The 26,370-nt window shown below is 45.2% G+C and overlaps 1 protein-coding gene across 1 annotated transcript in view; it reads left to right on the top strand.

Moving 5' to 3' along the window:
* Nucleotides 1–11,991: 11,991 nt before the first annotated feature.
* The window catches only part of SNTB1 (syntrophin beta 1), a 112,915-nt gene continuing 98,536 nt past the window's right edge, over nt 11,992–26,370 (top strand). Inside the window, exon 1 of the mRNA XM_063173553.1 lies at nt 11,992–12,529. Within this exon, the coding sequence (XP_063029623.1) occupies nt 12,007–12,529 (523 nt within the window). The 5' untranslated portion in view covers nt 11,992–12,006. The remainder of the gene's footprint in view (nt 12,530–26,370) is intronic.

Below are 26,370 nucleotides of genomic sequence, written 5' to 3'. Positions count from 1 at the left end.
AGGGCTAGGAAAGCACAGGTCTCTCCTGGCTCTACCTTCCCTTCAGCTCACGCAGTCACAAAATGACAACTGCTGGAGGTTCTGCTCAGAGCAGGGTTAGCGCCAGTGCAGCTCACTCAGGGCTCCGTCCAGTTGATATCTGCAATATCTACTAGGATGGAGATTCAAGATTTTTCTGGGTCACTGTTTAAATATTTGACCATCCTTGCTGGGTTTCCACCCTTCCCCTTTGGAGTCCTTATATAAATTTCCCACATTTCAAGTTGTGCCCATCACTTCCCTGGGCACCCCAAGAAGAGTCTGTATGTGTCTGCTCCCCACCCTCCTATCAGGGGGACCCTCTGAGCCTCCTCCAGGCTGAACAAGCCCAACTCTCTCATTCTCTACTTTATAGCATATGCTTCAGCCCCTGAATCTTCGTGAATCTCTGTGGGACTTACTCTGGTTTGTTAATGTTTCGCTTGCTCCAGGGAGCCCAAAACTGGTCACACTGCTCCAGATGCAGTCTTAAAGATGCTAATTAAAGGGGCTAGAAATCACTTCCCTCCTGCTAGGTACTGTTTTGGTAACACATGATGACATTGTTACAAGGACACATTCCACACTCCAGCCGGACTCCCTGGCCTTTTCTGCAGAGCTGCTTCCATGTCAGTCAGCCCCCAGCCTGTGCTGGTGCAGGGGGTTATTCTGGTCCAGGTGCAGGAAAGTGCACTGACATTTGCTGAACTTCACAAGTACCTGTCAGCTCACCTCTCCAGCCTGTCCAGGGCCCTCTGAAAAGCAGCCCTGCCCTCCTGGTTATTGATTGCTTGTCCACAAACTCACTGACCGTGCACTTTATCACCACGTGCCATTGATAAAGACATTAAACAACACTGGCTCCAACATCCATCCCTAAGATACACCACTAGTAACTGGCTGACAGTTATTCCAGGTCATGGATCACTAACAATCTAATTTTCCACCCCCCTTTCATCTGCTCATCCAGTCTGTATCTCAGCACTTGAGTAATTTTAGTAATAAGCTGATCATGGGCAACACAGGGAAACCTGCTGTATGAAAAGATGTATAGGGGAAAAAAATATGAGTGTTGTAGGCCAGGAAAGCACAGGAAGGGAATTTGCCTTATTTATGATTTTATACTCCCTTCTGCAACACTCATCTGTTGAACAGCAGTGTTCCCTTCAAAGCCCCTCAGAAGTCAAAGTAGTGTTTCAAGGAAATTAATATGAACCTTGAATTTTCTTTTTCTGCTGGGGAAAACCTTCTGAGAATAATTCTAAGGATCAGAAGAAAAGCATAAATCCTCCATATTTCTCAATAAGTGAGTTTCAACAAAAGCTGACACATTTCTTACCTAAATGTTTCAATGCACTGGGCCCAGATGCAATGGCAGTTCACCACAACCAAAGCTGGATTTCAAACACAATTGAAAAGTGCTACAATGACCACAACAGATACATTTATAGTCTCCCTGCTTTTCCTAACTCATTCTTAAACACACTAAATTGGCTGTCTTAGAAACAATTCCCAAGAAACTCTTGCAGCAACATGATGGAAACAGAAAGTTTGGTCTTGAGTTTGCCACTAAAACTGACCTAAAAGAGAGTGCAGAGACAGAGTCCCACTTCCAGAATCTTTGGTTCTTGTCCCAGGGTTTCATTTGGGATTTAGAAGCAGTTTAAAATGCCAAGATTTCCAGACCTCCTGGTGTGGAGCCAGAAGCCTTGTGTGCTTGTGAGCAATGGAATTTAAGTTACAGACATTCAGGTGTGTCTGGGAGTTGCATCCATGGTGTTGCTGGCGTCAGGGCTGCACCTGGGTGTACACCCTGCACATTTAGACATTGGTTCCCTGGGTGGTCCCTGAGCTTTCAGCTGGTCCCTGCAGGGCTGACACAAGGGACAGGGGTGACACAAGGGACTGATCTGGGACAAGGTGATTGCCTGAGCTCACAAACACCCTCACACTGAAGTCCTTGTCTAATTCCCTCAGGAGGAATTAGGCAGGAATACATATGGGAATTTTGAACAGACCCAGAGATTCTCCCAGGCAGTTCCTGCTGTACCTAGAACATTTTATAGACAGTATTGTATGTGTCGGTGTGCTTGTATATGGGATGGCAAATCTGGCTGTGCTGTGCCCCAGGCCATACCTTCTGCAGAACTGACAAACTTACACATCGATGAGCTACTTCTAACTACTCAGTAGAAATTGTTCCTGCAGTAGCAAAAATGGTCATGCAGAACAGCCTTCTGCACACAGCAAAGATAAATAGGGGATATTTTGCTCAAGGTTTAAGAAAATCTACAGCAGATCATGAAGGACTGCAACACAGCTTTACTATAGGAACTGAGCAGAATGGTGGTTCAGGAAGTGTCACCTGGTCCAGCAGAAGACACTGTTTCAGGGACCCTGATAAGAACCACTTCATTTGCCATGTGGATATTGAGCCAAACATTCCATCCAAGAGACGTGATTTCCCACGCGAGCATTACCCTAAGCCAAGACCCCGATAAGTTAGGGATTTTCTTAAGGAAACAAACACTCTTCATAAGACAACAGATGTTTCACATTTGTTGTGCAGATGTGCAAGGCTTGAAGCCTTAGAGCTCTACAGTTATCCCCCTGCAGACCTTCTGGTCCATCACTGCCCCAGGGGTCGTGGGAGCCCTGCAAATGTCAGTGAGGCACGAACACTCAGAGCTGCTGCACTGTCTGCAGAAGGGCACACAAAATTCTGTGAGTCTCAGGTCTTTTGGGGCTAGAGGTGTCTTGTTTGTAAGAGAACAACAGCAGCTGTTTATATCTATAAATGTTCACACTGATTTCACAACTGCTGCCACAACAGTGGGCTCCTGGTAGCGAACGGAACTGGAATGCAGTACCGTATGAACAAAATGTTAAAAAGGAAAAAAAGATTCTGCCACCAAAAAATGTTGGTTTCCAGTCAGCTACAGCTGCTACCCTCAGACAGGGCAGGGCAGAGCTGTGAAAGACCAGGAGGAGTCAGACACTTGACTGCTGAGCAACAAGTGGATCTTCATTCTGCAGCATGGGGGGCATGTCCCCGTTCAAGCTTTTACACTGTGCTTCAGGGCTCACCCTCCCCTGCCTTGGATTGCTGGTACTGATCACCACATGGGCTCCTCCATCAGGCTGGAGTTTTTTTCCTACACTGCTCCCAGCTCTGCTGGTTGCACTTCCCTACATTAATTCGAACCCAGCCTTAAAACAACATTAAAGAGTCTGGAATAAAAAAATAAATTCATTCCCATAGGCTCAAAACAGCACTATCATTAGGATTTTTGTGTTCTCTGGCCAAGTATACACTACAATTATACAAGCTTATCACTGTTATCATGAATGCATTTTTACTTTTATAGTAAATGTACAATAATCTTGCTTTTATTGTTAGGTTTTAATAATGGATTGCCACCCAGAAAAAATCAGAGTTGCTGTAGGCAACTGGGAAGCAGTCCAGAGTTACCCTCCTGTGTGTTCTGGGTGCCGGATTTCAGAGGCTCATGCTTATTTGTCTCAGTTCAAATCTAGTGAGAAAGTTATTCTGTATTTGCATTAGCATAAAAAAACATATTTTGCTAAAATCACCTCCTTCTCCCCACTGTTTTTTGCCTAATTATATGTGGTAGAACCAGATTCTCAGAGGAATACTTGGGAAGAGTACACTTGGCTAAATAACTGTGCTGACAATCTGACCAATTTTTAAATGCATAGTGCAATTTCTATTACTACCTTCAACAACCTATTTTTATTTTATACTATATAAATACTAAATAAAACCCCAATATTTCAGAAACCACCCAATCTTTGAAAATATGTTTTCCATTAAGTGTATTTCAGCATAGTCTAACTGAAATTACCTACCAAAAGACCAAACTTCTTATAAAAAGATGCAAAAAATTCACTTTCACTATAATAACATTTTAAAAAAAGGATTCAGTCTATTCCACCCCGCCAGAAGATTAGTCAATATGTTTCAAACTAAACCTGGTTTTCAATTCTGGAGTAGATATTAGTTCTGGGTTAAATATACAAAAATAAATCTGGTTAATGTCACGTCTATTAGTCATGTACCAAAAAGCTCCAAACAGCAAGAGCTTTCCATCTAGGCAGAGTCTGGGCAGAAGCAGTGGCAGTGCCCACAGTGACAGGAACATGGAATGGACAGGGCAGGGCAGGGCAGGACAGGGCAGGGTGGGGCAGGGTGGGGCAGCCTGTTCACTTATCACACAACCAAGAGTGTGCACAGTGTGGAAGAGCTAAAGGGGATGTGGTTTGGCAGTACTGGGTGGTGAAAAAGAGGTTACATCTAGAGGTTCCTGCATCCTCTGTGACTTTTTCACCTTTTAATTTCATCTTGAATACTGAGAAATGTCATGGTGTAGCTCACATGATAATTTCCATTAAAGAAAGTAAAGGTACTTTAAAAAGAAATGAAGTATTATTGTATCCCTTAAGGGATAGAGAACCAGGACACAAAATAAGGGTTTGTCCATCAACAGAGGCTGTCAGAGCTTGCAGGCCAGGCCTTATACACAGAAAAACATTGAGGCAACATAAAGGCAATCCACAGCCAAACAACCAAAGACTCTGCTTGAAGAATCTGTCAGACAGGTGGAAAAAGGGTTTAAACATCTGTCCTAGAATGCATTGTGCAGGTGGGATTAACAAAGAATGCTTAAATGTCATATAAGCAGTGCCACCTAGATTTCAGTGTCAAATACCTTCACAGTTTCTTAAAATGAAGAAATTGTTCATCAATTAATGAATTAACAAGTTTCTTCATGAATTAATGATTTTCTTTAAATTCTTAAAGGAATTTGAAGCAAGTTTGTCGGTGATTTGTATATATGGTGGGTTTACCTCCAACAGAAGTATCTGGTTTAACAAAGAACTGTGGTCCATTGGACAATCCTAGCAGTGAATGGATTTATTGTGTGTAAAGGATCTGCTCCTGCCCTGCCTTGCTTGAGTGTGCCCCTACATTCTTTCAGGTGATTACTGACAATGGAAAACTAACTCAGAGAGATTGCAGTAGAGGTTCCTGCATCTTCTGTGACTTTTTCACCTTTCAGTTTCTCTGTGACTTTTTCACCTTTCAATTTCATCTTGTTTTTTCATCAAGAACACACTTTCAACATTTTCTTCCCAGACCTGCCTCATAATTTGGTCTATCATTATAACCCCAAATATGATGGTTTCCATTTGAATGAATTGTAAACCCTTTGTGTCTTATTTCTAGACCACAAGAGAACCACCCACGAATAAAAAATATAGCGAGGCTGATTCTCATTTCTCTGACATCAGTGTCCCCTTGCCCTCCCTAGACTTACACCTGATTTACAAAGCTGTCAAAGACAACCAGCACAGATATCACCTGAAGCAAGAGATGCAACTCAGCCAGAGTTGCAGAGCTCAAAAGTGAAACAAAGGCAATGCCACACACACATGCAAAAGAATATAATAGTGTTATGGAAGACCTGGAGGTGAGAATTCCAGTGACAGTTCCATACTCTCTCCTCCCTTGGTGGAGCAGGCTTTCTGTGCAGCACAAGGAATTTCTCAGGAAATCCACTACTTCCCCTCTGAACAGGTCCTGCCCTGCCGTGGGGGGGAGCAAATCTCAGTCTCTGGTTTGCAGCTGTCATTTACTGCACAGCCCAAAGGGGCTGCCTGAGCTCCTTGCCCTCTCTGGTGATGGCAGTGAGAAAGTAAAGCACTTCTGAAGCACTGAGAACCTCTCCTACCTGGAGTATCAAGCTGCTACTCCAAGCAAGGACAGGCAGCAAAGGGAGCCTTGCTCAGGCTCTGGAGGGCTCCTAGAGAGATCTTCTTTGGTGACCAGGAGGAACATGGCACCTTCCTCTCTTGGGCTTGGGGATGCTCTTGGGAGACAAACTTGTGCTGAAGTCACAGTATGAGTGAGCTCAGGATCATCTCTGCAGGACCAGTCTTGGAGAACAGCCTGTCTCCAGATTGCAGACTCCTCTCTTCATTTCCCTTCTGTCCAAACAAACAATCTCTGCTCCTCACCACTGTAATAGGTTGGTTTACAGCCTTGGAAGTTGCATGGAAAGAGGGACAATGACCTTATTTCACCTGTGAGAGGGTACAACTGGAGAGAACTAGCTTTTCTAGCTGAACTACTTTGCACAGAGGAAACAAACACTTCTGGCACCTGCACAGCAGCCAGCTTCTCTCCTTCTGTGGGCAGCAGGCTGCAGGCACAGATGTCTGGTGAATACCCCAGGAGAAGTGAACACCACAGGGGATTCCAGGGCAGGAGAAGTCCAAAGACCCTGAGGACAGTGTGTTTCACAGGCACCATGGCAGGAGAGGAGTGGAAGGTGGGGCACCTCCAAGTGAGACTTGCCAGAAGGTGGAGGGTTTGACAGGTTGATGACATGGGCATGAAGCCACGGGGTTGTCGGGTCAAAGTCACATGGTTGTAACACACGACACATTTCATCTCTACAACATTAAAAAAGGTTTAGACCAAGGTTAAGACCAAGAGGAAAGAAAAAGATGGTAAAAAATGCTTTTGTTGTTTTGACACCCAACCAGATCAATGTGTTTCTGATGAAAATGAAAACCAGAGCTGAAAGATGTTGGATGATATCTGGAGTTCCACTACCTTTTTCATTATTTATTATATGTTCAAGAATTACTGCAATGCAAACCTCTGATCTTGGCATTTAAAACATGCTGGGCTTAGCTTTTGGAGTGGAGGGAGATCGGTATGCAAGAGATAAAAAACTAATTCAAGAAACTGCAGGATCAAAGTAACTTGGAATGAAAAAGTTAAGAAGCTAACACACTGAGAGAGATCTGGAAAGCAAGCGAAGGACCCAAAACCAGGAAAAACTCTACTATTGTGTAAACAGTGTAGCTATGAAACTTTATTTTCAGTCTTTTGAATTTAGCTATTTCATAAAATTTCTTGAAGTCAAGGCAAACATTTCTAGAGTCCTGAGCTTGATCCTGTGTATTTTAAAGTAATTTTAATGGTAGAAAGAACTAGACTCAGATCTGTGTGCACAAGAAACCTGAACACTTTTGGCACCCACTTCTGCATTAACTTGTGCCAGAATTGTATTTGCAGCAGGGAGATGTTCATTTGCATCCTGGCCCATACTCCATGGCTGTGGGAATATTTGCTCAGTTTGCCTGGTTAACATGTGACTCAGGTAGGTGCACATACGGATTTCACACACATACTTCTTTCATGTACACACAAGTAGGTTCCTGCTTTGAAAAACTGAATGCATAAAGCATCTGCTGGCAAGAAGTTATGCATTCATTTTATTTTCAAATGCCATGATGTGTGGAAAAACCTGGACAACTTCAAATTAGGAAAAGAAAAACAAATGCTTTTGTAATTTGGAAAACAAACCATAATGCAGCCTCCAGGTTATAAAGACCTTTAGCTGCTCTTGACATCTTCATAAACCCCACCAGCACCAATGAGCAATGATTACTGAATGCTGACTTTAAAGCCAACAGGGTCCTTCAGCACTGAGGAGAGGAAGATTACCCCTGGGGATTAGGTGGGCTGCCTGCATCAGCAATGCCTGTTGGAAGGCAAGACACAGGACACGTGTGACATCCCCCCACGTGTTGGAAGGCATGACACAGGACACGTGTGACATCCCCCCACGTGTTGGAAGGCATGACACAGGACATGCGTGACATCCCTCCATGTGTTGGAAGGCATGACACAGGACACGTGTGACATCCCCCCACGTGTTGGAAGGCATGACACAGGACACGTGTGACATCCCCCCACGTGTTGGAAGGCATGACACAGGACACGTGTGACATCCCTCCACGGTGCAACAGGGACATCTGCATCAGCTCTGGAGCTTGCCCTGCTGCATCCCAGCAGGCATAGACACAGGAGGGGCTGCCATGGGGAAACGAGTAGTGCAGGCATGTTCCTCACAAAGGAACTTACACTTGGCTGCTGCAGTGTTTGGGATCACTGAAGGAGCTGAACTCCCTTCCAGCTTTCTCATTACTTGTCGTTTTTCCAGCACTGGCCTTCCGACACTGGACTTCCTTCCTACCCAGATCCGTCTGCTGAGCTGGTCGGTGTCAGGGTAACAAGATGGGAACGTCATTATCCAGACATGATTCTGTTCAACCTCCGTCATCTGAAACATGTTCAAGGATCACAACCCGTTTTTTTCCAATTTAAAGCAGTTTTGGCTGAGCTGGCTTTGAGCTGTTGTAACACTGATAATGAAAAAGGAAGAAAAATAAGATATGAGAAGGGTTTGAGCATGTCCCAGAAGTCCTTCAAAAATTACACCTCTGCTATAGAAAAGCACAGACAGTCATAAAGAAGCCATAGCTATAGAAAGGCTCCCTTGTGTCCTTACCCTCTCTGCCTGTGAGGGGAATGGGAGCTATGTTCCCTGCACCACTGAGTGGTGAGCTTGCATATGTGGCCTTGCAGTGATTTTGCTATCAGGAAGACAGATTATGTACACAAGATGTGAACACTGACCTCTTTGCCTGAAAAGAGAGGGAAAAGTCCCCATTAACAGGCAGTGTCCTCATTCTGTCTCCAGCAGCCTCTATAGTACAGCTGAGTGCCATACCCACAACCCTTTCTGCAAAGTTTTTATTGTGTTTTTGTTCTTGCACGCACACACAGACCCCAAATCCCTTGATCTTGCTTGGACACCCAGGCAGTTCCTCAGACTCCACTGCTGCACTTCGTGACCTGGACGTGCTTTGGTGCTCCTTGTCCTGGGAAGCAGCTCCTGTGTTTTTCAATGCCCTGACTTCTTCCAGTTCACTGAACTGCTTCTTCCATTTAGGCCCTTGACTCTGGCTGAGCCCATAGGCCCCTGCAGGTCAACAGCAGCTATTAGCATTATCTTGCCTAACAATTTGTTTATGCAGCAGGAGTGAAAGGGACGCTAATCTAGTTGAGGCATTTTAGCACTTCTAAAATACAAAAATCAAAAAAATTATTTGGCTTGTTTGAAAGACTCCATTCTTCACAGCAAACCCTTTCAGAAGGAAAACTGATGGAGAGTTTTGCTAAGCCTTGTCTGTGCTGAGCAGCATTCTAGTGATTAGAGATGGAAGTTTGGAAGTACTGAGTGCTTTGCCCATCCCACCACACATCCTGGCTTCCTTGCAGAGAGTCACACTGAACACTGCACTTGCAGTGTGAGTAATTACAGATGCTGCCAGAAACAACACTGTCAGGAAAAGTTTGTAGTTGAAATTAGGAATTTGCTTTCTGCTATTCTCTGGGAAACTTTGGAGCAGCTGACTTTGGAATTTTATAACAATTTTATCTGTGGCAAACCTGGGCATCCAATAGCTGAACGCCCAATTAAACATCTGGTTTTATCTTCTGTTTCTGCTCCTACTGCATAAACCTAAATTTCAGAAATCACACTGCAGGTGTTACTGGCAGACCTGAGGCAAGACTGAGGTCAGTAATGCTGGCAGGGGCAGAGAACTCTCAAGACTCCTTTTCTTTCTCACCCTCAGTTCAGCAGCCCAAAGTTGCTCTTGGTGTACACAAAGACTCAGGATACACAAACACAATTACGAGGCTGCACTCCCAGGACAGGGAACATACACATCAGGTATCAATTGCAGCGTCTCCAGGAAGAAAGACAATCTGGGACACTGTTTGCCTTGAGCCTGTCCCTTAGCATCTCTTACACTATCTTTATTTTCAAGACTAAAACATCATCTCTGTTTTCTTTACAGATCCAAGCTGGGCAGAAAGGGGGAGGAGGAAGCAGTGAAGATTGCTATAAAGTCTTTTCTGTACTGGGGATCCATATCTCAGATGACGGCCTTGGGAAACTCTGTTATTTACCTCTGTTGGAATGGGGAAGGGAAGTACCTGGAATAAGCACAGCTCTTAGATACACACAGTGCAATTGTCTACAGGAGCATTGCATGGGGATCCCTCTGGAGCACCAGACACACTCAGCAAACACAGCCCAAACACAAAGTGTGTGTGAGGCATTAAACATTTCCTTTCCTTTCTCTATTACCTTTGCAAAACAGCACAGAAACCACCTAAATATCTCTTCATTGTAAATTTTCTGAAACTACTTTAAAAATACACTTTTCCATTAGCAGCAGCACTGATCCTTTATCAATTAATTAAGAAAAACCATAAAATAATTCATAAGACCTGATCACTTGGAAACAGATGTCTGATTTTATAACTTGGTCTGGACACTTGGCCTTGAAGCTGCACAGGAATGTGAGTGCTATGACAACTGGCACTGTAACACCTGATTTTTTGCAAGCCTGTCCTTTTCCTCTCTTTTTTACGTACCTAAAGCCGCTGTAACCAAAGGAGCACATTCATTAACTAAGCTTTGCACCTCAGAATGGGATCTACAAGAACCCACCAACCCAAACATTCAGGGTATTGTACATGAGCTACCTAAATGAGCAAGGGAGGAATCAGCTGGAGAAAAGGGTGTGCTGCAGCCCCCTCCTGCATAGGGATTAGGTGCCTTGTTCAGGTTTAGTGGGACATGCTTCTTTTCACTCTGGATTCACAGCCCTGAAAGCTTAATTATAGCTTTTCACCTTGCATTGATTAACATGAGAAATGAAGAGACCTCTCTTCCATCTGCTTTTTCTCCACCCACTCATTATCCTTGAATAACACATCGCCAGTGGATTCTCACTCTCCATAGGTGCAGGGTTGCATTCCTGCTGGGGAGAAGGGACCCGAGTGTAACCCGGCTGAGGCTGCAGATGAACCAGGGCAGAGGCCTCCTTTGGGAGGGCAGGGAAAGTGTCTTGTGTAGCTTAGTGCGAGTAGCATGGTCTGAGAGACCCTACTAAACCAAGACAAGCTTGTCTGAGGATGATCCCATTTTTAGATCCCATCACACACTGAGGAGGTGAATCCCAAGCTGCCCAGCCCACATTACCCTGGGGCACGTGTGTGTACCTGGAAGCAAACCCCCAGTGTCAGAAATGAATGGCATCACTTAAGAAAAGGGCAAGATGAGGAGCCACAGGACTCACATGGCTGAAATGATTGGGACGAATAACTTCTCTGGCTATCCCGACCTCCATAAAGTGTTGTCAATACATTCACCAAACAGTCCAGAACCACTGGAGTTTTCATTCCAGCTTAGGAAGGAGGCAGAGCTGCTCTGCAAGGAGCAGAAACAAAGGCAGTCCTGGAGGTGCTTCCTGTCGGTAGCTGCTGTGGGGGAGCCCCTCCAGGCCTGCTGAGGACATTTCCGAACGGCAACGTGAAAGCGATGCCTTCTCTGATGCCTGAGCAGGAGCTTCAGCCCCTTGTCAGGGGCCCATTGTTTCCTAGGAGGGAAGGGAGTATGGGAAAAACTGCAAAACGGCACATGTAGCCCCCACGAGTCTTTAACATTCGTAATCAAAGGGCATATAAACATCAACTAAATGTGCAAAACTATCGGTCACAAGCACTTAATACCTCCATCCTACACAGCTGTGAAATAACTCATATTGTACTTCCACAGAGGCAAATTTTGAGTACCTTGGGGCCACCCGTTAGTTTTAATTCACTTTATACAAAAGTCCCTGGGAATAAAACAGAGTTGGGTTTTCCTTATCCCTTCCCTGCCGTTGGTTTCCTTCAGCTCCCCGCTACACCCCGCTGCAGACGGCAGCTGCCGGGGCTGGTCCCGCCAGATGCCATCGCAGCCCGGGCTCGGAGGCACCGCGGCTGAGGGAGGGTGTCCCGGCCGTGTCCCGGGAGGGGCGGGTTGTCCCCGGGAGGGGCGGGTTGTCCCGGTCCCACTCCGCCCGCGGGCGGTGCCGCCAGGTGCGCCCGCCCCGGCGCGGCCCCGGGGGGGCGGCCGCGGCTCCTCGCCCCTCCCCGCCGCGCCGGGAGCTGCCGCCCCCCGGCTGAAGTCCGGTGCCGCCGCGCTGTGCCGAGCGGAGCCGTGCCGAGCCGGGGGTGCCGTCACTCGGCGCTTCCAGCATGCTCCTAAGATGGCGGTAGCGGCGGCGGGCGGCGGCGGGGGCGGCCGGGCGCAGCGCAGCGGCTGGCTGGAAGTTTTGGTGCGGGAGCGCTGGCACAAAGTGCTGGCCAACTTGGGCGGCGAGGCGCTGGTGCTGAGCGGCGAGGAGCGCCCCGACGGCGCGGCCCACAACGGGCTGGGCGGCGATGGGACGGCGTGCCGCGGGGCCGAGGGCGGCGGGGGGCCGGCGGCGGTGCGCACCGCATTCACCGACCCCCCCGAGCAGGTGCCCGAGGCCATCTCCAACAAGAAGCGGTGCGTGAAGGTGCTGAAGCAGGAGATGGGCGGACTGGGCATCAGCATCAAGGGGGGCAAGGAGAATAAGATGCCCATCCTCATCAGCAAGATCTTCAAGGGGCTGGCGGCCGACCAGACCCAGGCTCTCTACGTGGGCGATGCCATCCTGGCCGTGAACGGCACGGACCTGCGGGATGCCACTCACGACGAGGCGGTGCAGGCGCTCAAACGGGCCGGCAAGGAGGTGCTGCTGGAAGGTAGGGGAGCGGGGCGCTCCGGCCGTGTGTGCCCGGCGGCGGGGGGCTGTGGGGCGGGCCGGCTCGGCTGCCCGAGGGGATGACCCCGCGCATCCCGTGCTGCTCCTCCGGGCGTCTTTCCAGCGCGGAGAGTTCGCACTCTGTGCCCCGCGCCGGGACTCTCGACGGCGTGTTATGGCCACAGCCCCTCGGCAAGGGACGAGCGGGATGCCGAGGAGCCGGCTTCAACTTCCCGCCCTTGTATCCGCCGGCACAGTCCCCGCAGCCCCGTCCGTGCGCGGTCGGTGGAGGCTCCGCAGCCCCGTCTGGTCGCGTCGATGGGTCTGAGCCCTGAGCCCTCCTGGGCTGAGGCTGCCGGTGGGAGCCTGATCCCTGCAGGGTGAGGGATCTTCTGGACGTTTTCACATCTTTTCAGCCCAAGAAAGGTGGTGAGAGTTGGGTACTGTGAGAGGAGGGGTTAAAGAAGTAAAGGAACCCCCCCTCCTCCCCTGCCATTAAGGGAATGACTTGGTGACTTTGCCCTAAGTCATCTCGAAACGCCCGACACCACCCTCTTCTCCAGTTCCTCCTTTCCCCTCCCTACTCCCGTTCCGGGATGGGGGTGGGGGCAATGCGGTGTAAATGAGGCTGGGGGTGCTTCACGGGCTCATCAGCCATCCCTGCAAAGCAGCGCCTCTTCCTTTCTCAAGGGTGACTGAAAGAGTTTTGTAAAAAGCAGCCTTAGAAATTGGCCTCGAAGAAAGGAGCAGACGCTTTTGTGCGTGGAGAACACGTGGAGGGAGGGTGTCCCCCCAGAACGGGACGGAATTTGGGGGGAGCAAGTAGAAAAGCAGAGCCAGGCTCCCTCAGACCGCGAGTTCATGAGGAGAGAGGCGTGCACAAACGTCTAATCCCTGTCTTTTCACAAGGACTAATTTGCTTACTCCACCTGAGAGAATGAACAGCTTCAGAACTGCCCTTGGCGTGTGTGTGATAAAGTGATTACATATTTGCCCACAAGTTCATTTAACCGGAGGTCAATGGCATCTGAGGCATGCTGCAGTCTGCCTTCCCCTGTGCCATCGCTTTCCTGCGGGCACTCCCACCTCGCTGGACCTGTAGCCCTTTCGGTACCGCAGATTTCTTCACGTGTGGTTTTTTTGGTGGTTATTTTGAGGAGGAAAGGAGGGGCTGCTGCTGCTGCTGCTGCCTGGGAGGTGCAGCTGAGCATCAGCTATGAGCAGCCAACTACGGCATAAAGTTATAGAAAAAGTTTGAAAGGGAGAGAAGGTGAGAAATGTATTCCATAGTAGTGTGTGTTGAGAAACTCTTTTGTTGTCCCTGTGACAGCAAAAACTGGAGGAGTTCATGCTCCATGAGGATTTAAGAAGCTGAGGGCAACTGTGTCTCCTCTCCCTCTGTGCCCTGCAATACCTGCAGGACCAAAGTGCATCTTGTCTTTGCTTGCTGCAGCTGAGTTGATTACAGATATACCTCTGAAGTATTAACATGAACTTCTCTGGGTGCTCTGAAGTGGGGCTGTTGCATCGAAATTTTATCACTGATTTGTTTATGCAGTGTAAGGGCTTTCTGGGGTGCAGCCAGGTAGTGGCTGACCTTTGCTGTGGCCTAATGAGTAATGTATACAGTGCCTGCAAGTCTCCCTCCCTCTGTGTGGTGCCTGCAGCATCAGCACCTGAGCACGGTGCTGCTGGGTGAGCCTTAAAAACCCCTCAGTTTTCTTCTGGGCTGGGAGTGAAGCATTTTCACCCTCCTTCACTCCTCCTTTTGACATCACAGCTATCTTGCATTCCTTTGCTCCATGCTGAGGTGCCTCAGTAGTTGTTTCTGCAATTGAATGTAATTAGCAATTTGTATGTTTCAGTAGTGATCTCTGTGTAGAGTTAAAATATTCTGACACTGGGCTCTGTATTTTGTCCTGCCTGTCTCTTGGTATTTCAGCAGCATTGTTGGCTCCAGTATTGCCTGGGAGGGCTTCTCCCTTCAGTGGGGACCCACTCCACATGAATGGCTTGTGAAAACAGGCAGCTTAGAACAATTCTCTGTGATTCTATTGCCCACTTTGAAGCGCATTCTCCAGCAGCAGTGTCTAAAATGCTATTTTTATTACTAAAGGAAGGAAAATGCAAAAGTTCTTTTTAATCTTTAAAGTATAGAAGGGCAACACTTGATTTTCCTTTCCTTACAGATAACAGGATTTTGCCATTTCCTGACTTCTTAGAGAGTTATATATGGCAAAAAGCAGCCTGTGATGGGGCAGGACGAGACCCTTGTGCAGCTCCTCTCTAGACTCTTTCTCCAATTCACAGAGCAAAGCCAGCAGGGTCAAAATGTAAGATTTACATTTTATTGAGATTTTGAGATTTGTTTGTGACTTCCAGCCCAGGAAAGCCGAATTTTTAAAGGCATGGCAAGGTGTAAAGCACAAGAAGCACATTTCATGGTGCAGCAGGGCTCTGAGTATTGCCCAATGCATTGTGCATTCCTGGAAAGGGTCTTACCACTGAGTATTTCCTAGAGGTTATGGCAGGGAGGATGTGTCACAATACACCCAATATCAGAGTGCTGGAGCCTGCCTGTTATATAGTGTCCTGCCTAAAACTGCTTGCTCAGTGGAATGAGGCATTTACCAGCTCAGCACTAAACTGTAGTCTCTCCTGCATTCCTGTGCAGGGAGGATGGGAGTGGAAAATCCCTCCCCAGGCCTCTGCACCCTGTGTGGGAGGCAGGGCTGGCACCCGGGTAGGTGGCAGGAGGGGAAGATCTGTGAAGAGAAGGAATCAGGCAATGCTTCCTTTTAACACATGCCCCTTTTCCTGCATTGATCACTGTCTCTGGGCTGGTGGAAAGAGAGATTTGCTGCAGGGTCAGGGGTGGTGTCGCTGCAGCAGCTGTGCTGGTGTGAGGGGAAGCACAGCTGTAAAGCCTGGTAGGAGAGCCCCTACTCTAACAAATTCACTATCCATGCTGGGTTGTTCTGCCTTCTCATTTTCCATCCCCGACACTTGTAGAATTCCCCTACTAAGCTAAAGTTCCTTCTTATAGGTGTGGTCTGTGTAGTTGGCTAGGGTGCCTTAAATCCAGTAGAATTTGGTAAATGGAAGGGAAATAAGGCAACAGGTGATACTGCCTTGGGAGGAGCTGTAAGGCAGAAGGTTCAAGAGGAGAGGGAGGTGATGAGGAGGAAGGACATGAGCCCTTAGAAATCATTCTGTCTCCTCATCTGCAGGGATGGAGCGCTTCTGCCTGCAGGGTTTAATTTCCTGTGAGCTTTTCATCACAGCCTGGGTGTGGGGAGCGAAGCAGGCAGAGGGAGCAGGGGTGGGGGTAGCCCTGATGTTGGGCTTGTCAGCCCTGGGTGGCTTCCCAGGGGTTCAGAACAGCAGGATGGAGCTTCTCACCAGAATTCAGGAGCAGAGAAAATTTCCCTACATGAGAGACAAGGCACCCTCATTGTACAATACATATTTGCAGGTGCAGAAGGAAGTTAAAATTATCCTGACAGCTTTGTACATATAATTTGTATAAATAATTATATGTACAGTTTGTACATATAATTTCCTTGTGGTTCTGTTAAATTTGGGGTTCTTTGGAAAATCAGGCACATTGAAAAATCAAGCAGCCCCTCTCGTGCTGTGTGAAGCACATTACAATCAAGTACTCTCAAGACACCAAAGGTGTTTGTTTTTATCAAAGCATCCTGGGTAAGAGCAGTCCCTTGGCATGCTCTGTAACCAAACTGGTTGTGCTTTACTTGTATTCTCTATGTGTTCAGTGAAAATAATGAAAACTTGAAGTAGACTATGGTTATGTCAAACAGGACCCCTCTGCATGATGCTGCAGAAAGAAAAAGAGAGAAGGAAAAAAAACTGCATTAGTGAATTTTGCTATCTTTCTGCTAGCTTTTCCCTAAATTGTTTAATGTGTGTGGGTGAGCTAGTGATGGTAGTGGAAGGTACCTGGTGGGAAAAGGAGCATTTTCTTAGTGTTGTTAGAATTTTAGTGGTTTTGAATGATTCTCAGTTAACTCAATTGCAAGGTCCATGGAGAAGTGCTTTTGGCAGCCTACCTGGGCTTGCATAAATTTCCCACAGAGAGCCATCCACCTGCACAGTGACTTTTAGCATGTAGCCTGTACTCCTTTTCTGTGGCATTCTTGGGAATAGGGCACAGCTTTGAAGCAAAGAATAAGCATGATGCAGTTTGTACTGTAGTAACATGTATTATTTTCCAAACAATATTTCTGTAAGAATTGTAAGGATTCTCCTCTTCCTACCCTTTTTTAATTTTCTCTAGGTGAAGCAAAGCAATCACATCTGTGTGAACTACATGCTGAAATAGTGTAAAATAGGTATGGGCTTCTTGTTGGCTGTAGCTTTCAATCTTACCTGGTTTTGTGTTTCTCTCAGTAAGGTAGTGACAACAGGAGATTTCTGAGGGATAGCAAAATACAGTATTTATCCAGAAAGTGAGTCTTCTGTGAGTATAGAGGAAAAATGAGGCACAGGGCACTTAATAAGTGCTTATGTGACACAACTAGTTACTACAGTCAGGTCAGGGCTGTAAAGCTCAGTGATTGCTAATTGTATGCATAGTTTTCTAGTATAAGTATGGACAAAACACTTTTTTTGGGGGGAGGGGGGGAAGGGGTGTTTAAACCAGCAAATATGCAGTTAGGGAAATGCCTTATTTCTGTACATTTCATGACTCATGTAGCTACCCTTGGCACACATCAGTTTGAAAGTGAAATTGAAAGGGAAAGGAGCAGGGAATCTTACTCTAAAAGTCCCAGGTCCAAGCAGTTCCTGAGAATCTCAGTTTTGGTCGTTTCAGTTGCCTGCAGCTGATGGGGAAGGTTGAGTGGCAATGCTTGATGTGTTTTTCATTGATTAGATTAGATTACAGGCTAATTTAGCAGTCCAGACAGCCTGTATCACCTTTCACAGATAAAAATCAGTACATCCTCTTTGCAGTAATTCTTGTATGAGTCTTCTGTCTCGGTTACTCTAAAGAAAACAAGGCACTTGTGGGCAACACATTACTGGATTTATTTGGACCAAGTGCAGGGTGCCCTGTCAACCCACCCTGGGAATTCTGTACTAAGCCCTATAGAAGCAACTTACCACCATCTCCTTAAGGGTGCTTAAAAGAGTAAAGATGTCTAGAGACCCGAGATTCAATTGCACATGCAGATTAAACGTGTTAAGTATCATTAGAAAAGAAAAAAGCATGTTTTAAAATCCTGGTTGTAATTTCTTCATGAAAATTAAATTGAAATCTTGGTATTACTCTTAAAGAATCTTTAAACCATGAGAGTAAAATTGAAAACTGAAGGCTTCTGCTATAGTTAATAAAACAATGTTTGTATCTTAATTTTGCTTGGGCAGGTGCCTTTTCTCTGAAGGCCATTTCCACCCTCTCAGGACAGCATTTTCACACAGATAATGCCTGGGGCACTGACCTCTTCCCACCCCTGCTGCCCACTGGGTTGGGTCAGAGATGCTCACTGCATGTCTGTCCTAAGGGAGCTGATGTGGAGTGTCCAGAATTCAAACCAGTTTGGATTTGGGACAGCCCAGCTCAGGTGCTCATCACAATACATTGATGGTTTCAGATGTTAGCTGGGAATGAGTTTTAACTTTCTTTTATTCTCTTAATCTCACTGTTTCTATAATATATGGTATGGAACTTGCCCTGCTGGTAATGTAATGTAAAATTTGGCTGTAAGTATAGCATCTGTTTGTGTTTATTTAGAGTTCATAAGTATTGGAGAGTTTGCTCTATTTGTAATCTGTATCAGTAGTCAGTCTGCTTCCAGGCTTTAAAAACACAATATTTCCATTCCATTTTTCTAATTTAGATTTCTGATCATAGGATTATTTTGTACTTTATTCTGCAAGATTACGTTGCCATGACTACTTGTTAGAATTGGTACAGCCACTTCAGTAGAAGGGAAATTGGAGGAAACAGTAGTTCAAGAGAGCAATAGCAAAAGTGAACAAAATGTGATGAGAACAAAGCTGTCCCAATACAGCATGGAAGACTCTGGCTTTCCAAGTCTGAAACAGATCCTCAAGCATGTCAGAAAAATAGTTGGTGAAGAAGGGATGGTAGCAGTATTTCTAGAATGTGCAGAAAACCCTTTAGCTACTTACCATACAGAGTTTGTGAGTAGCCCATAGAGCACAGCTTTGCTGGCCTTGACGTGGTGGGTGGAGGTGAGCCAGGTTCTTCTTCCAGCCCCACACTGGTGTCACTACAGCAGCTGTAGCAGGTGGGAAGTGACTTCACTTGGCTCCACTATGTCATCTCTCCAAACCTTAAACTCTCAAGCAGAGAAAAACACTTCTGCCAGCATAAGGTGTGCCTGTGCTAAGGGGTTTTAACAGGACATCTGCTCTTAGAGCAATCAGGGAGAGCATTGCACTGTTATGGCAGATTGGGAAAGAGTAAGGACTTGGAATAGTTGGAATAAATTGAGTTGTTTTGGCAGAGGCACATCGTTGTAAAGATGAGAAGGAACATCAGGGGAGTGGCAGCATTTGGTACATGCCCTGAGGAGTCTCATTGCAAGCAGGGAGGCAGTTTGGAGATGTTCAAGGTGAGGCTGATTTGGGCTAGAGAAGTCTGTGAGGAACTACAAAGGATGTGTAAAGCATGGAGTGCTGCTTGTCATTGATGCTACATGTAGGAAGGTGTGTTGTGAGCCTCCTTCATGCTCTTAAATGAGTGTGTCAGCTGCTATTTTGCAGGACTAGGAAAGCTGCTCTATAAGACCATATCTCTCTCTGTGCTTTAAAAGATGGGTAATAGCACAGTCTTCTTTACCTTGCACTTCTGGGAGACAGGATTAATTGAAATTATGACATCCAGCATCTTGCAACATCTCAGAGTCCAGCAACACTGAGTAATGAACAGGGACACACAAGTTTTCTTGTGGGGGAAGTTGGGAAAAGATGGAATTGGTTTGTTCATCATCTCATTAGCAATCAAAACATAATTTTTTCCAGAATATAAGTTAATAAACTTGCTTAAAAAAGGTTTAATCAGCTGTGACTTGTTCATCAGATTGCTTCAACACTAGATATTGCCTTGCAGTTAGGTTAAGTTTGTTCCTTAACATAAATTCAATTAAGGGACATAATTTCCATGTAACTCTGACAGATTTCTGACTGCTGCTTCTGCATACTTCTGTTACAGTCTGGCTTTAATTTTGTCTGTCTAGAACTTGAACTACTGAACTGGTTACAGCTTTGTGCACATATGCTAAGGGCACAACAAAGTAGGTCACTGCCAAAGAGGCACATCTGTACTGTACTGTTGGGTAAAATGGAGTTTTTAATTGTAAGGAAATGAGCCAGAAAAGTAGATGTGGAAAAACTGCCTCTGATTAGAAATGATTAACATACAGCACATTCCTTCTAAAAATGATGCACAGGTTTTTGCTGAACTGTTGGAGTTGTGCTTGTTGGCACAGCTCTAGAAGTCAGCAGCACTAAAGCTGTGGCCGTTTATTCCTCTCTGCTCTGGGATATTTCCTTCTGAAGATGACATGTATTTCAGCAGTGAGGCAGCTTCAAGGCAGCATACAGGTCAGTAACCTGTGTGTGTGCATCTATATGAACAACTTCTGTTCACTTTAAATTGGTAAATTCTGGGTATGGTGTAAGTACCTGAGAAACAGAACTTTTTTTCTCAAGTATCAGAAAACTAGAAATATATCCTAAGATAAAAATTAAATGTAAAAAGTCAGTATCAGAATATAAATTCTTTTCTGGCAAAGGATACACAACTTACCTGATTTGCTTCAACAGGTAATATGACCTCTTGGGAATATTTGTCAGCCTCATGTGCCCTTTCAGGGAAATGGGACCATTAGTTAAACGTTATGTTCCATTTGCCATGGGCATGTACAGCTGGTGCAGTGCCTATTTTGGCTTTTAACATAATCAAGAAGTTATGAGAGAGCATGGAAAAGCTACACCATGGAAATAATGTATCTCCACTTTAGTCTGAATTATTTCAATAATAGCTATTTCCAGGATGATTTGCTATACTGACATGTGTTTAAACTGCCATTGGCTCTGATTCTGCAAGGGGAGCAAGAGACAGCTGTGTGAAGGTGCTGGAGAGGTTTAGAGTTATCCAGCATGTATCTTATAAGGCTTCTTTAAGCTATTAGTTTTAACTCAGACAGTGAAAGTTTAATCTGTTTATCCTGGATTTTGGGCTTTAGTCCCCATTAAACAGCCTGGAAAGACAAAGCTAGCAGAGGGACTAGCAGATGTGGGGCAGATGTGATTCCCTTATAGCAGGCAGCTTCCCTTTGGTCTTACTCTTCCCAGGTAGAAGCCAGAAGGATCCTTGTCTTGCTGATGTGAAGCCAAAGGAGTTATTTAAGTATTGGATGTTCAGAAGTATTTTCCAGGAATAAGGTGAGCAGGATTTGCTTTGAGTACTTGTGGCTTGATTTCTTTGTGAGGGTTTTTGTTTGATTGATTTTTTTCTGGTTTGGGGGGGATACTTATTTGGGTTTTTTGTTTGTTTATGTGGGGTTTTTGGGTTTTTATTTGGTTGGGGCTTTTTTTGTGGAGGACGCTGTGAATAGAAAAAAAGGTCTTCAAGTTATAATTATTTTCCAAAGAACACATTATTCTTGGTAACTACCTGTCCCTTTTAACCTACTTGTCCTGTCTCATTCAGTGATAGCCTTCCCTGTTGCCCAGTCTCCTCCTCCATCAGTGATGGGTGGCTGGGATGAAGTGTCTGCAGAGACCCAGCAGGATTCCTACCACATAAATACATACTTGGGCAGAGACACAGACCATAAGATGTGTTTACACCATACATACTTGTGTAATGAACAGTCCCTTCCACAGGTATTCCTTGTTTGGTGCTTGACCTTCACACGTGCTTAGGGCCAGCGTGGCAGCTTCAGGCTGCTGGGGCTTTGCCAGCTCTGGAGAGGCTGAGCTGATGCCTGTTGCCCATTGGGTCTCTCTGTCATGGTGGGGTGTTCCAGCTCAACACTGCAGAGGTTGTGGGGTCTCCCTTGCTGGGGATATTCAGGAAGAGTCTGGATGTAGCCCTGTGCAATGTGCTTTGAGGAGAACCTGCTTAAGGAGGAAGGTTGGACCGGATACCCCACCTGTGGTCCCTTCCAGTCTTAACTGTTCTGTGATTCTTTCTCTGTATCTCAACTCTGGGAAGCCTTTTCCAGAGCTGGGGATGTGGCTGTTTGTGAGCTCTGTTGAATTAGAGCCAGGAAGATGTGCTTATGCAAGAGAAGAGAAGCAAGCTTCAAGCTGGAATGACTTAGATGATGACAACAGGCTTTTCATTTAGAGCTCCAGGTCTTATTACTGTGTTTTGCCCAAATTAAACTCTTCTAGATTTCAGAAGTTTAGATAAATGGCCACTTAAACAGTTAACATAGCCCAGATTTTTGAAGTCCTGAGCACAATGGTGAGGAGTGACACAAGCAATGCTTAAACCAGATGAAAGACCTAAAGGTGCTGCAGATGTCTCAGCTAATGAGCTTGAAGCCACCATTGCTGTTGCTCTCGTGGCTTTTTTTACCTTTTCTTTGCAGGAATAGTGGATGGGTTGCAGGCTGATGCTATAGGGATATTTGTAAGATAGAGCTCTCCTCTAGCTCTGGGGGCAAAATCTCTGTTCCAGCCTTGAAAGAGGTAAAAAAACTTCATGGTAACTTCAGTCTTGTTTGTTTGTGAAATGCTGGAGAAGTGTCAGGCCAAAAGCAGCCATAAAAGCAAATTACATTTCAATATGGGAAGAATGCAAATGAAAGCAACTAGTTTTAAGAAGCTCCCTGTTGTTCAGTGAACGGCTGTCTGTATAAATAAGCCAGACCTAGGTGATGTGTGAGAACAGGTCATAAAGAAAGCATTGAAGTAACAAACCAGTGGAATTTCCACTTCATATGTTAAAATCAACCCTGAAAGTCTCCATTAAGGAGAGTCATAAATTGAAGTTCTAAGAGATGGCATATAAAATATCCCTGAAACTAAAAATTATAATCTGACAGTTTTGTGTTTCCCTTTCACTCTGTTATATCTGTTTTAACAAACATGTGGGATAGATTATCAAAAGAGCAGCACTTTTTTTATTAAGTCTTGAGGAAATAAATAGTGAGTATGGGCATATTATAAATTACACCCAATAAAAATAAACTGAAATTGATTCTGGGCTTTGCCTGTGTTCGGACTGCGTTGCTAGAATCATTCTGTGTTGATCTTGTTTTATATATGTATTGAACTTTTCTGCTAGGCATACCATGAAATGTTAGTATTTAATACTTGAGTTTTTGTTTGGCTACTGCAAGAGCTTTTTGTCTATGTGCATAAATAGTATTAAGACCTTAGAGAGGTTTCAGAGTTCACTGTTTTTACAAAAGACTGGGGAACAAATACCTTTTGGTTTTTGAGGGAGGAAAGGAAGGGCTGGCTTGAAAACATGCAGGTTTCTGTGGGAAATTTTATGATGTTTGAATTTGAGATAGTATTTTGTATCTAAAAGTTAATAAATTTTTTTGAAAGGCTGATTAGAACTTGCATTTGAAACCTTTTATAAGTAGAATTTTCTGTGTAGAAGAGCAGAGAATTATCCAATGTACCATCTCCTCATAGAAAATCTTTGCAGTCACATCACATTTATCACAGAAAATTCTCATAGCCAAAAAGTTTTTTACCAACTCAGTGACCAACTTTGTTCGCATTTTGTTAAAATACAGTTAGTTTCAATAAGTGCAGGTATTTATTCAGTTCTTGGAAAATTTAGATATGCTGTTCTCCTTAATCACTTTGTTTTGTTACTTTTCCATCAATATGCACACTGTATGAAGTGGATAAGGATGTATATTTGGTATGAGCCAAGACAAATACACTTCCAGTAGAGCAGTCACAAGTGATACATTATATGAATTCCTGTAAGACATTTACATTTGATCTTTTCAGTTAGTCATACTTTTGGGGGAATGCTTCCTTGTTTCTCTGAAACTCCCAGTGGAAACCTTGAATGCAGGAGGAAATGAGGAAAAGACTTCTCGGTCTCTAAAACTTGCATAAAAAAGCTCTTTTAGGTATAATTTTAATATCTTCTAAATGCAGCTGTAAGTTAAGTTGGTCTCACTTCCCTTTTAGCTTTTGCTGTATTAAAAACCTCATGTAGAACTCTGTATATGAAGGAATCAAGTTCATGAAACCATAAAGGCTGGAAAATTATTTCTGCGGGGGAATATGCAATATATTATTTAGGGGTATTTTTTCTTTTTGCTTTCTTTCTGTTCACTATTGCATTGGCTGATGTTGTTTTAGGAATGCCTTAAAGTGTAGCTGTTAAACTCCAGAGCTGACCTAGCGTTGGTGTGGGCACAGCTGTAAATGTCTGTCAGCAGTATTACATAGGCGCAAGGTGCACACAGTTTGTGTTGTTCATGCATTTGCTCATATCCAAGACAGAATTTGTTTGTAGATTAAGTTAATTGTTCTTTGAAAACAGAAATAAATAGAGTCTTGGGGTGATTCATTTGCTGAAATGTGTTACAGGAGGCTGCACCTGCAGTTGTGGTTTCTCTCAGGGTCTGTTCCCCACGCAGACCCTGCTGTCCCTGTCCATTGGTCTGTGGCTGAGCTCTGGTGGTGACACAGTGATGGCCAGGCTGGTGGGGACACCCTGCCCTCTGCTAGAGAGTGCCAGGATGGGGAGTGAACATGGAGCAGGAGGTGGGAGAGTGAAAGCCGCCTTGTCTTCAAGCTGGCATGAACTTTCCCATTGATTTCCATGGGATTAGGATATTTTTTAGCAAGCAATAATGGCATAAATCACTGATGGGGAAATAAAGATGCTGATGCAGCATTATCTTTTCCCCAATACCTACTGTATCAATTCCCCTTTAAAATGGTTGGACAGCTCTTTGATCCTGGCTGGGTGGCTCACCTGGCTGGCTCTCTGCTCCAGGCTGTCCATGGAGTCCCTGTTTCCCTGGTGCTTCTCTGTGCCCGGCAAACCTGGCTCCATACTCTGCCTCCCTGACCTTGTCGGGCTGTCCCTCCTCCCTTCCCACTACTTCAAACACTGATGAGCAAAAGCTTTGTAAAATACATGTGGCAGCAGTTCAGTCTCCAAGTTCAGCCATTTTGTGCAATAATAATTGATTAAACAATTGTTGTTTCTTTATTTACAGTTCTGTGCTAATCACAAAGGTTGAATAGCTCTGCAGTCACACATGTGCCTCAGTTGTGGGTACTTGTATCAAATTAGAAAGTATCAAAGTGTTTCTTCTACAAACCTCCCTGCTTTCTCTTGAATTCCCGGGTGACAGATCAAGAGCTTTTCAAAGGATGTTTCAGGTCTTCTGTCTCGTTCAGAGCTAAGCCCTGACCTCTTCAGGAGCAGAAGCACACTAAAAATAATGTTTCAGTGGAGCAGAAAGTGGTCACTGTTTGTGGAGACAACAAAACTGTAGTTTCAGGTGGAGGCTGGTTTATGAAGTTTTTTTTCTTTTCTAAAAAGCTGCACCCAGCAGAGATTTGACCCCTTTCCATTTGAACAGGAGGTTTGTAAGTGCCCTCATGCCATCTCTATAGAACTGTCCATGCATTGATGGTTTTCCAGGAGAAATTTGAGTTTGTAATTGCCTTGGTGCCATTTCAGTATGTAGTGTCGGACTGTGACAGTCATCAGAGGTGTTCTGGGTTTGCAGAGTACACCAAGGCCAGAATCTCTGCATGGCTTGCCCCTAACCCAACCACACAATGTCCCTCTGCCCACTGGGTTTTCTGGGTATCATTTGCCTTCTTTCTGACTTCTGACTGCATCATTTAGGATGCGAGGCAACACCAGAAAAAATTTGATATTTATCGGCCTGATTATGCAGGAAAACCTGCAGTTGTAGCTGAACAAGTAATTGCATAATCAAAACCTTGGCTTGCTGACTTTTTCCAGGCTTCTGCTTTGTGTCTGGGCGCTGGCAGAGCCCTGCTGGGATGAGCAGCGCTTCCGGGCAGGCTCCAGCAGCTGCTGATGGCACCTGGCCAACAGCCAGACCTGAGGCTTCCCTGTCTCCAGGGAGGTGCAAATTTGTGACCACAGTTCAAGAGTGAGTGAAGAGTGACAGAATTGGTATCATCACAAGAAAGTTGAAGCTGCAAGTCTGTATTTTGTGCCTGAGATCTCAGGGGAATTGGGTTAGCTCAAATGCCCTGAGGTCTCCAGGCCTGGAATGAAACACGATTACCTTGTGGGTTTTTTTCTTTTAAATATAGGCATCATTAGAAAACATGGGGATTTGAAGCTAAGCCGTAATGTTAAACATGTAATCATAGCTTTGGAGGGTGCTGCAAAGAAATCTCTTACAGTATTATGTGAGAATACCCAGTTAAAATATAGTAACTGATTCTGAAAAGTCACATGAGACACAGCTCTGGAATAATAATGCCATGTATTTTAAATGTTATTTCCTTTATAAATGATAGAATAACAAAAACTAAATCTGATTCAACAGCACCTCAGCTCTAATACCCCTGGCATTGACTCCTCTGGGGATCAGTTCTGGTGGAAGGACCCCTATGGCACAGCTTGAGCCCTCTGAATAGCCCTGCTGAAGGACATCTGTGTGTGAGCCACAGTGGCCAAGGAGGCTGGAGAAAAGAAGGGCTGTTAGTCTGCTTGCTCTGGGGATGGGACTGGTTTACAGTCACTGAACTGTTCAGGTCAGAAAACACTCTAATTGAGTCCAACTGTTCACCCAGTGATGCCAAATTCACCACTAAACCATCCCTACATTTCACACCCATACATCTTTAAATATATTCAGGGAT

The sequence above is a fragment of the Melospiza melodia genome, chromosome 1 (assembly GCF_035770615.1).
Source record: "Melospiza melodia melodia isolate bMelMel2 chromosome 1, bMelMel2.pri, whole genome shotgun sequence".
Taxonomy (NCBI): Eukaryota; Metazoa; Chordata; class Aves; order Passeriformes; family Passerellidae; genus Melospiza; species Melospiza melodia.
The sequence above is the reverse complement of the archived record's forward strand: the minus strand, read 5'-3'. Positions and strand labels throughout refer to the sequence as shown.